Source organism: Anomaloglossus baeobatrachus, chromosome 1 (assembly GCF_048569485.1).
Source record: "Anomaloglossus baeobatrachus isolate aAnoBae1 chromosome 1, aAnoBae1.hap1, whole genome shotgun sequence".
Lineage (NCBI taxonomy): Eukaryota > Metazoa > Chordata > Amphibia > Anura > Aromobatidae > Anomaloglossus > Anomaloglossus baeobatrachus.
Window position 1 is genome coordinate 263,333,257 of NC_134353.1, and position 12,718 is coordinate 263,345,974.

Sequence of the window (12,718 nt, forward strand, 5' to 3'; positions counted from 1 at the left end):
CAGCAGACACCGCCGCTCCTATCACCTCCACGCAGCAACTGAGGTGAGTAGCGCGATCTGCTGAGGTGTCACTGAGGTTAATCGCGGCCACCGCTGGATCCAGTGGCAGCCACCGGGTAACCTCAGTGGCAGCTCAGCTGATCGCGCTACTCACCTCAGTTGCTGCGTGGAGGTGACAGGAGCGGCGGTGTCTGCTGCAGCTCCTGTCACCTTCATGCTGGAAGCGACGCTGGAGGTCCGTGGATTACGCCGGACATGGAGGGCTTTTTGGGGCTTATTAAATTGGTAATGAGGGAATTTGTTTGTGTTTTTTATTTCTAATAAATTATTTTTTCATGTGTGTGTGTGTTTATTTACTGTAACTTACAGATTAATCATGGAGGGTGTCTCATAGACGCCTGACATGATTAATCTAGGATTTAGTGGCAGCTATGGGCTGCCATTAACTCCTTATTACCCCGATTTGCCAACGCACCAGGGTAAATCGGGAAGAGCCGGGTACAGTCCCAGAACTGTCGCATCTAATGTATGCGGCAATTCTGGGCGGCTGCTGCTTGATATTGTTAGGCTGGGGGGCTCCCCATAACGTGGAGCTCCCCATCCTGAGAATACCAGCCTTCAGCCGTATGGCTTTATCTGGCTGGTATTAAAATTGGGGGGGACCGCACGCCATTTTTTTAAATTATTTATTTATTTATTTCACTGCACAGTATAAACCCGCCCACCGGCTGCTGTGATTGGTTGCAGTGAGACACCTGTCACTCAGCATGGAGGCGTGTCTCACTGCAACCAATCATAGGCACCTGTGGGCGGGGAAAGCAGGGAATACGAGATTGTTTAATGAGCGGCTGACTTTTTCAAAATAGTAAAAGCCGCCGCAGCAGTGTAAACGCCGTGCAGCGCCGCACCGGGGATCGGGGATCGGTGAGTATATGAGAGAGGGCTGCTAACTTCAGTCACTCAGGAGATTAGCGGTCACCGGTGAGTCCTTCACGGGTGACCGCTAATCAGGACGCGACACAGACAGAGCCGCAGCATGACAATGAAGTCGGGTGAAGTTCACCCGAGTTCATTCTGATTGTGCGGCTCTGTCTGTGTCTGCTGTCATCTGCCATTAAGCTCTGCTGCATGGCTGTCTGTGTCTGCTGTCAGCGGCCATGTAGCAGCGCTGAATGGCAGATGACATGGTAAAAAATACGCATTACACACGCATTACACACGCTAGTAAAATCATTAATTTATTCAGAAAAAGCATCGCACTTGCGTTGCACTCGGACCTAACGTGAACTAAAATCAGCTGAGTTTTTTTCAGCCCAGTCGGACCGATTTTACTCGCATAGATGTGTTTCCACCCTAATAGGGAACATAGCCCACACAAAAATCAGGTGTATACAGCTTAACTTAACATTTGCTGAAAAATCCACATTTATTTAATATGCAAGTGAGGATGCTTCAGTGCACACTTGCCATGGCCTATGCTTTGGTGCACTGTTATGGCCTAATATTTGCATATTAAAGCCAGTCAGATTTATCAAAATATACATTTATTTACATTGTATGTTACCCCCAAGAATTGAGATGTCATTATGTAGAAAGTTATAGTTCGCACAAAATGGCAACTACGCTCAACTATTTTTTTAACCAATTATCTAAGGACAGGGTGAGATTGAGCCTATCCAGTAACTTTACAAATGACTTTAACCCTTTTACGACCAAGGACGTACTGGTACATGCTTGGTCGTGTAGCGGTAATCACCGCCGGCTGCTGTGGTGAGCCGGCGGTGATCCCCATACATGTCTGCTGATTTAAACAGCAGACACTTGGGGCTAACAGACGCAGGTGGATCCATTTTTCTCGTGTGTGTAAAAAAAAAAAGTTTCACCACCTTTTCCTTTCTGACAGTCCATAAACACCATGGCTATCACTCTTACACAAAAATCAGAAATCGAAATAAGCCATAAGACTGTTCCTGACTGTTCACTGTCATCCTCTATATCCCAGACCCTTTTCTTTTCCTCGTCATTATCGCCATCATTTTTTTGTATATTTGTTTAATTGTTATAAACAGTTTAAAAAATACTGGAGAATTATTTTTTTATTTTATTTGCATGTTGACGATATAGAAAGATGTAAAGAAAATTTCTACCATCATCACATCAGGTTTAATTTATTTTATTTGGCGTAACATTTACAAAACTGTGATTACAAAAATACAGCAATCATTTATTTTGAGAACAGTTTAAGCAAAGTTGGCTCACATGAGCAAAATTCTTGAAAAGTCAAGTTGGCTGAGATAGGAAAAATGATAAAATGTTGGTTCGGATGAAAGAAATCTTTTATATATTGCCTCCGTGTCAACTTGTTCATTCCCACGGATTTCCAGGGCCAAGACACTTAATATAATAGTAATTTGGTGATGCGCTCTGTATTTATGATGGTAAGTTTATAGCTTAGCGGTGACAAAGTGCTCAACATACCTTTATGTCACCTACTATTAAAGAGAAAGTCATAAAGAAGGATTTGACAAATGTCATTACCATTACAGGTCCTGCCATTCCCAGTATAGCCTTCCAAGCACTGGCATCTTGGTCCATCTTCTGATGGCACACAGCGTGCATTGATATCGCACTGACTGTGCACACAGAAACGCTCATCTGTTCAGAGAACAAAGTTTACAGGCTTACAAATCTGCCAAAGAAAGAATTACTCAAGGAACAGGTGCACTTACTATGTGACCTTTTAAAATCACTTTTTCAGGTCAATATGGATTATTCTTAAAATACAATCATGGCAACTAGTTATTAGGGTGTATAGCTGTCTATAGTTTCCAACAAGGGAAGATTTGGCTAGATTAACAATGTGAATCCCTAGCTCAGGTCTACGCCGCAAATAAGATAACACAGATTCACTACAGTTTCTACATGTGTAAATGAGCAACTCATCAATGTTATTAATAACTAAGAAAAGAAAGGCATTCTGTGTAAAATACAGGTTCATTAGAAGGCCTGTCAGGGGCTGCTGCTATCGCTAATATATATATATATATATATATATATATATATATATATATATATATATATAAAAATAATTTATATATATGTACACGCACAATGTGTGTGTAAAATATATGTGTATATAAATATATATATATATGTGTATACATATACATATATATATTGTACGATGATGAGCTGAACCTATTTTATTTCTGTCCATATATATATATATATATATATGATCATCATCGTACAGTATATATGTATACATACATATATATTTATATACATATTGTACACACACGCACACATTGTTTGTGTGTACATATGTTTTTTAATTTTCTTTTTAATGATAGAGGCATGTGTATGTTTAGAAATGTGTGTGTGTGTATATATATATATATATATACAAATATATATATATATATATATATATATATTATATATAAAGCTACATGAAGATATCCAATGTGTATGGAAAATACATAATTCCATTTATATTTATATTTCTCACATGTACTGGTGATGGCTGAGTACACACATATTAAATATAGTAAAATATTAAGTGCAACAATATATTAAGAATGGGTTAATGTATAGGTTTAAGGCATGGCCATTCCCACTGAATATGATTTATAGATGTTATCGGTTATGCAGTTTTGGGATTGTTCCCAAGAAGTGTAAAATAAATAATATTTAGACATTACACATTTTTCTGCAGGTGTCTGCACCAAAATATGCAATGTAGATCTGCTCTGATTATTGTACTTTTGCTGCATTTATTTTAATGAGTTGTTGGTGCAGATTTGACACTGTTTTTATTCATTTTTTTTACTGCAGAACCTGGAATTCATGCATTTTTCTGCACAGTTTAATAGCATGTATAAATACACAGTAGGCATGTCTTTTCAGTAAAGTCATCCACTTTGCATGAACTTTTAGGCCACGTGCACACAATGAGTATTTGGTGAGTTATTTACCTTAGTATTTGCAAGACAAAACCAGCAGTGGGTGATAAATACTGAAGTGGTTACGTGTTTTTATTATACTTTTCCTCTGCTTGTTCCACTCCTGGTTTTGGCTACAAATACTGAGGTAAAAAACTCTTCAAATAGTCAATGTGTGCATGTGACCTTACTAAACTTGTATTTCTTGAGTTGTAAGGCCACGTGCACACGTTGAGAGTATTTGGTGAGTTTTTTACCTTAGTATTTGTAGCCAAAACCAGGAATGGAACAATAAGAGATAACGTATAACAGAAACACGGCACCACTTCTCCATTTATTATCCACTTCCTGGTTTTGGCTTACAGATACTGAGGTAAAAAAATCTCCAAATATTCAAAGTGTGCACCTGGCATTAAAACTCAAGAAAACCCGTTTAGTAAGGCAGATATTGAGTATTTGGAGCATTTTTTACCTCAGTATTTGTAAGCTAAAACCAGAAGTGGGTAAAAAATGCAGAAGTGGTGACGTGTTTCTATTATACCTTTTCTCTGATTGTTCCACTTCTGGTTTTGGCTTACAAATTCTGAGGTAAAAAAATCTCTCATCAAATACTCTCAACGTGTGCACGTGGCCTTAAAACTCAAGAGATATAAGTAAGTAGTAAGTAGTAAGGTCACGTGCACACATTGAGTATTTGGAGAGTTTTTTACCTCAGTATTTAGAAGCCAAAATTAGGAGTGGAATATGGCACCATTTCTGCAATTTTTACCACTCATGGTTTTGGCTTACAAATACTGAGGTAAAAAACTCACCAAATACTGAGCGTGTGAATGTGGCCTTTCATGCAGATTTCCAAAATAGAAAAACTGCAGAAAGAAAAAAAAAAAGCAACACAACATTGACATCACATAGGATCATGGATGGCCTCAAGGTTTTTTCTTCTTGTGTAAAGTTTTTCTCAAGCATGAATAAAAATATTCCCTTCTTTTGTTGTATAATAAAATGTAATATGATAAATTGTGATGATGACTTTGAGTCATCAGACCACCAGTAATGTAATGTTCGCAATCAGAAAAGTGCAAACAGTTTTTAGAAAATAACTTCTATTCAGCAGAATTATTATATTGCGAGAAAAGACCCTCCATTTTCTATATAACTAGCCATGATTGCAAATTAAACAATGAGAGTGTTTTAGCTTGTAAATGAGAATTTCATTAACTCCCGTAAAACTTAGATTATCATACAGGATATTTACAATTCAGGTGCTTTATTTTTATTTCCATTACAACCATAACATTTCTTTTTGGGGCCATTAGATCATGTCTTGTTATAAATTATTTCACAGAATTATACATTATACATTCTCATTAAATAAAAGCAAAATGCAGGAAAATTATCCAAATCTGTGAAATATTAAACAGATTAAGAATCCATACTCATGTTATTAAATGTACAGTTAAATTATGGTACATTAAATTAAAAATAATTTAAGGCCACAAAACATGAGAGGTAATGTATAAAGTGTCTATGTTCTGCGTTATGACATCTGCAATCGCCATAATTTCTTATATATGATCCTAATACAGATAAGTCATACGTGAATAGTTAGATAGCCAGACAGATAAATAGATAGGTAGACAGAGAAAGATAGATAGACAGACGGATAGACACTAAATAAAAAGATATATGAGACCTAGATAGATTGATAGATAGATAGATATCAAATAAAAAGATATATGAGACCTAGATTGATAGGTAGATGAATCGATAGATAGATACTAGATATACAGAGAAAGAAAGAATGAATGAAAGAAAAGAAAGAAAAAGTCTAAAAGAAAGAAATATAGAAAGAAAGAGAAAAAGAAAAAAAAAAGAAAGAAAGAGAAAAGTAAAGAAAGTAACAAATAGAAAAATAAAAACTGGAAAGAGAAAAAGAAAGAAAGAGAAAAATAAAAAGAAAAAAAGAAAGAAAGAAAGCAAGAAAGCAAAAATAAAAATAAGCCTGCAGTAATTGATCCATTGCACACTTAGGTAGAGATAAATCGACTGAAAAATAGTAGATTCTAGATATATAGAAAAAGAAAGAGAGAAAGATAAAAAGAAAGAAAGAAAGAAAGAAAGAAGGACAGAATGAAAGAAAAAAAAGGAAAGAAAGGGAAAAAAAAGAAAGAAAGAAAGAAACAATACAAATAAGACTGCAGTTATTGGTCCATTGCACAATTGGGTTGATGTAAATTGATAGATACATGGTAGATAGCTAGATAGATAGATAGATAGATTGATCGATAGATATGAAATAAAAAGATATCCGAGGCCTAGATTGATAGATAGCTGGATCAATAGATAGATACATAAACACTAGATATACAGAGAAAGAAAAAAGAAAGAAAGGAAAGAAAGAAGGACAGAATGAAAGAAAAAAAAAATTGGAAAGAAAGGGGAACAAAGAAAGAAACAATACAAATAAGCCTGCAGTTATTGGTCCATTGCACAATTGGGTTTATGTAAATTTATAGAGAAATAGATAGATAGATAGATATGAAATAAAAATATATATGAGGCCTAGATTGATAGATGGATCAATAGATAGATAGATAGACACTCAATATAGGAAGAAAGAAAGAATAAAAATATGCCTGCAATAATTGGTCCATTGCACACTTAGGTTGACTGAAAAATAGATAGATAAATAGATAGATAGATAGATAGATAGATTAGATTCTCGATATATAGAGAAAGAAAGAAAGAAAGAAAGAAAGAAATGTAAGGCTATGTGCACACAGTGTGTTTTTCGCAGCGTTTTTGCGCGTTTTTCGGCTCAAAACTGTATGACTTTTCTTCCCCAGGAAAGTCTATGAGTTTTAATTTTTGCTGTCCGCAGACAACTGGACATGTAAATTCTTTCCTGCATTTTTCTGCATTTCCCCCCCATTCAATGCATTGGAAAAACGCAGAGATAAAAAACGCAGCAAAACACAGGCAAAATCGCACTAAAACGCGGTATGCATGCGTTTTTACCGGTGCGTTTTTTGCCACGGGTGCGGTTTTATGCGTTTTTGTGCATTTTTACCATCCAAAAAAACACAAAACCGCAGCGTCAAAAAAACGCTGTGTGCGCACAAAGCATAAGCCTGCAGTTATTGGTCCATTGCACACTTAGGTAGAGATAAATTGATATAGATAGATAGATAGATTCTAGATATATAGAGAAAGACAGAAGGACAGAATGAAAGAAAAAAATAGGAAAAAAAGGGAAAGAAAGAAAGAAAGAAAGAAAGAAAGAAAGAAAGAAAGAAAGAAAGGAAGAAAACCCTGCAGTTATTGGTCCATTGCACACTTAGGTAGAGGTAAATCGACAGATAGATAATAGATGGATTAGAGAGAGAAGAGATAGACAAAAAGATAGATAATAGATAGATAGAGGGATAGATAGATAATTGATAGATAGATGGTAGATAGCTAGATAGACAGCTAGATAGATAGATAGATATGAAATAAAAACATATACGAGGCCTAAATTGATAGATAGCTGGATTAATAGATAGATAGATAAATACTAAATATACAGGGAAAGAAAAAAGAAAGAAAGGAAAGAAAGAAGGACAGAATGAAAGAAAAAAAAATAGGAAAGAAAGAGGAGAAAAAGAAAGAAAGAAACAATACAAATAAGCCTGCCGTTATTGGTCCATTGCACAATTGGGTTTATAAATTGATAGATAGATGGTAGATAGATAGATAGATAGATAGATAGATATGAAATAAAAAGATATATGAGGCCTAGATTGATAGATGGATCAATAGATAGATAGATAGATAGATAGATAAACACTAGATATACAGAGAAAGAAAGAAAGAAAGAAAACATAAAAATAAGCCTGCAATAATTGGTCCATTGCACACTTAGCTTGACTGAAAAATAGATATATAAATAGATAGATAGATTCTCGATATATAGAGAAAAGAAAGAAAGAAAGAAAGAAAGAAATGTAAGGCTATGTGCAAAAAGTGTGTTTTTCGCAGCGTTTTTGCGCAGTTTTCGGCTAATAACTGTATGACTTTGCTTCCCCAGGAAAGTCTGAGTTTTCATTTTTGCTGCCCGCACACAACTTTTTTTTTAAGCTGCATGTTTGAGCTTAAAAAAATAGACATGTCAATTCTTTCCTGCGTTTTTCTGCGGTTTCCCCTCATGCAATGCATTGGAAAAACGCAGAGATAAAAAACGCCGCGAAATACATGCCCAAAACATACCAAAACGCGGTAAAAACGCATGTGTTTTTGCCGGTGCGTTTTTTGCCACGGGTGCGTTTTTATGCGTTTTTGTGCGTTTTTAGCCCCAAAAAACACACAAAACCGCAGCGTCAAAAAAACGCTGTGCACACAAAGCATAAGCCTGCAGTTATTGGTCCATTGCACACTTAGGTAGAGATATATTGATAGATAGATAGATAGATAGATAGATAAAGAAAGAAGGACAGAATGAAAGAAATAAATAGGAAAAAAAGGAAAAAGAAAGAAAGAAAGAAAGAAAGAAAGAAAGAAAGAAAGAAAGAAAGAAAGAAAGAAAACCCTGCAGTTATTGGTCCATTGCACACTTAGGTAGAGGTAAATTGACAGATAGATAATAGAAGGATTAGAGATAGAAGAGATAGACAAAAAATACATAGAGGGATAGATAGAGAGATAGATAGTTAGATAGATAGATAGATAGATAGATATGTGAGGCCGAGCGGTTACTTTCAGGATACAGCAGGCCACAAACGAGGAACGAAACCAGGAAAGATAGCTAATCGATAGATAATAGATAGATAAGAGATAGAAAGATGATGAATTAATAAATAAATAGATGGTAGATAGATGAGATCGATAATGGAATATAACAATAAATAGATAGAGAGATAGATAGATAGATAGAAAATCGGAACAGCACATTAGAAAAGTCCACTTTTTCCTAATTTGTTTCTAGAGTGCTGACTGTTATTTTTTTCAGATAGATAGACAATAGATATATATGATAGAGGTTTGCATTTAAGATTAGAAACTTAGATAGAGATAGAGACTATAGAAGAAAATATGATGATAATGAATTGTTGCTCAACTGGCGAAAATAATCATAAATCCAATTTGCAACATGATAAGGACATTGCTGATAACATTACTAAATAAAAAAAAGTTCCAACCAAAATCTTGAAAAATGCAACCATATTCTTAGGAAAACACAAGTAGAAAAAGGAGCATAACATGTATATATGACTCTTGAGTAGGATTTATCTTACCTGACACCAATATTTCAGCAACCAGCTCATTACTGCCATAAGAATTAACAATGGTCTCATAAAAGATGGTAGTTAGTGGGCCATGAAGAAAGGACTCGTCGTACGCTGTCTCGTTGCCTACAGTTATGTCTTTTCTAAGTTCGGGTATGTTGTCAGTAATGGCTGTAACACAGAAAACCGTCAAACTTCATCTTAAACTAATTACACATTCATTATATCACACAGCTTTCTTATTATTACTAGTATTATAAGGGGCATTATGAGTATAATAGGATCAGTAGATAAATATAGACAGCTAGAAGTAGAATTATGTTTTATTATAGCCAGGTGCCTGGTGGACTGTCCCATAATTTAGTGCATGTTTTGTTATAGGCAGACACTAAGTTTAAACTGAAGGCTGAATAAAAGTGTTACACTTCTAACAAGCTAATGCATTTCACTTTGAACATGAGCCAGGGCTTAAGTCCTAGGCCTTTAAAGAAGATGAACGAGGACACTGCCTCCAACACAGTGGGTGCCAAGCCAGGATATCTGGACACTTCACAAGTATTCTCAGATTAGATACTCAGCACACTAAAGCTTCCATTATGCTACATCAAGGCATCTAAAGCGGTTCTCTTCCCCTTTTCCATTCTTTATGCAGCAGCCAGAAATACAATTCAATCCATGAAGGGTATCAAAACAAAGTGGATCTTCTAATTCCATCCTCCTAACACTATAAAAGATTATGACTGCAATGTAGTTATGAGCGCGTAGAAAAACAATGACTCACATGTGCTTTATTGTCTATTTAGGGAGAACGTGCGGAAGACCCACATGGTAATGACATGATAAGCTCATAAAACAAAACTCCTATAAATGATCTACCTGAGTGCACCCTGTAAATAAGCCCATTTTTGGGAGGAGATTACCTTAATCCCTGGATACCTGCTGTTGTTACAGGGGCATTAGCAGTTTTTCCATAGCTCCATGTGATAAAGTCTTTATGAAGTGAAAAAGAGCCTGCAGTCTGCTGTCATACTTCAGCACTCCGATACCATTTTATGAATGGAAACGGGTTCTTCCATCATGAGCTTATCAGCATCAGTTGACAGGTTGTAGTTTAACAGGAAATGTATACAGAAAACTCAAAATGTGAATATCATTTATTTAGATGGACTTTGAAAAAACATAAATAGGTGGTAAATGTCCGGTCCGCTATGATAACAACTAGCACCAGACATCATTGTGTGACTGTGCTGATATCTTTACCAACCATGGTGGCTGGAAGGTGACAGTTTATAGAGCCAAACACCATAGCTCCATACACTGCAGAGTGGTTGTGATCAGTACTGCAGTCTTTTGAAATCATGATCTGAGCTTTAGAACCCAACAACAGCCAGAAACCAGTGTACTTAGCTAAGAGGAAAAAGTAGACTTTTGGTGGTTTCACATGAGTCCCGGTCAGCTATGCCAAAATGGACAGAGCATAAGTAGGATAGGGTGTAGCTATGCATGAAAAGTTATGCCACGTTACTCTGGTGGCATAACTTCCTCAAGAAGTGTACTTCAGTGCACAACTAGAGTACATCTCTGGCAGAAGCACATGACACCTATAAGATGCACCTATTTAATTAAATAAGTTGTCCAGGACTTTATTTTGATTTCTTACCATTAGGATAGGTCATTAATATTAAGATCAATGAGGTGTAACATCTGGCACACTCACTGATTAGGTATTTTTGTTGCTGCAAACAGTGGTTGCAGAGTGGAACTACACAGCTCCATCAACTATAATGGTCGTGTGCAAGGTACTTCAGATACCCTACTACAACCAACATACAGTTGAAGAAGCTGTGTAGTTCTTGCTCAGCAAATGATCACTTCAGGCTGCCTCAAGCACCAAGAGCAGTTGAGGAGTAAGGTACTTGGTGTTGCACCTCCACCAATTTGATATTGATGAGCTATCCCAAAAATTAAATTGAACCCCAAAATGCAAGGTTGGAATTGTTTATTCACTGCAGGAATCTTGCTCTGTGACAAGGGGCACTATTTCAGTTTTCGTTTTAGCAGGAGAGCAAGTATCGGCCCTACAAGCCATCCTCGAAGTCACTGTCTACGTGTTTGTATCACTTAGCAGTTATCAACAAAATGGTTCCACACTGTGATGCTAAACTTCCTCCTCCTTTATCCTTTTGAAAATGGCCAGAAGGGGGGGAAAGACGTGACATCAGACACATTTGAGAAGATCCTTCTCTCATTTTCTGCAGTCATAATGCGAGCTAGCAGTACACTAGATGTACTAGCTACAAATGTCAGTAGCTTTTCCCCCTAGTGTTTACTATTTGTGTTTACAACTATCAAAAAATGTAAAATATTTTTTCTTATTTAATTCCATTAAAATAAAGTAATATCTAAAACACAATGAAACATTAATTATTTTTTCAATTGTTGAAAAAAATATTTTTTAGTTACCAAGTTACTTTTAACTCCTTCACAAAAAGTTAAATCCCGCTGTAAACCTCTGTAAACAGCAGGACTTAACATGTGCCAGTGGGGATTGCATTATTCACCGCTCTCATCGGCGTGCCCATGGTGTAACCTCTGTGTCGGTCAATATGATCCTCCTATGAATGCCAGCTACGTGCTGATGTACCGTTCTTTATAGCACAAGCGATTGGATGATCGTTTAAAAAAAAAAACAAGCCCTCATATGGCTATATTGATGGAAAAATAAAAAAGTTATAGCTCTTGGAAGAAGGGGAGGAAAATCAAAAACAAAAGAAATGGAAAATGGTAAGATCATGAAGGGGTTAAAGCCTTTTTTCAAAATTGCAACAGGCTCTGGTATGAAATTTTTGGTACGTTTCACTATTACATGATTTGTAATGTAAAATACACCACACATCTTTTAAAAATGTTATAAAAAAATAGAAAAAAACTTTTAAAAATATTTCATTGAAAACTGAGGTTTTCTAAATACTTTTTTTCCTGCAGTTTAAAACACTGGGTAAAGGACTCCTTAGACATATGAATCTTTATAATTTTATATGCAATCATAAGCGACCGGACAACAAATATTTGTACATCTAATAACCCATTGACCTCAAAGCATTTTATGGCTAGAACAGTCCCCAAGATTTTTGGTGCCTTATTATTACAGCACATACAGTATAGAAGTATGTAGACCAAAGACTATAGTCAAGACTCTATTGACTTTAATGTTATAAAAGTAGGAAAAATATATGTCCTCCCAAAATATGGGAGCATCTCATGCATCTCAAGATAATTTGTTTTGGAGAAAGGATTGGACAACACATGTATATTTATGCAAACTCTTAGTTTCGAAACAGTTATCATCTAAAAATCATACACTGTGTGCAGAATTATTAGGCAAATGAGTATTTTGATCACATGATAATTTTTATACATGATGGATGGATGGATAGATAGATGGCAGAAGTTGTTTCTTTACTGGCTTTGTTGCCCTCCGACCAACTTCCAGAAGCCTGAACCGTATCA

The 12,718-nt window shown here is 35.9% G+C and overlaps 1 protein-coding gene across 3 annotated transcripts in view; it reads right to left on the reverse strand.

Annotated features, from left to right (window-relative positions):
• EGF (epidermal growth factor) overlaps positions 1-12,718 on the reverse strand; it is a 298,020-nt gene that overhangs the window by 99,885 nt on the left and 185,417 nt on the right. For all 3 annotated transcript variants that reach the window (XM_075349333.1, XM_075349340.1, XM_075349348.1), the window contains exons 15-16: positions 9,218-9,379; positions 2,539-2,655 (exon numbers count right to left, since the gene is read on the reverse strand). In XM_075349333.1, coding sequence (XP_075205448.1) covers positions 2,539-2,655; positions 9,218-9,379 — 279 coding nt within the window. The remainder of the gene's footprint in view (positions 1-2,538; positions 2,656-9,217; positions 9,380-12,718) is intronic.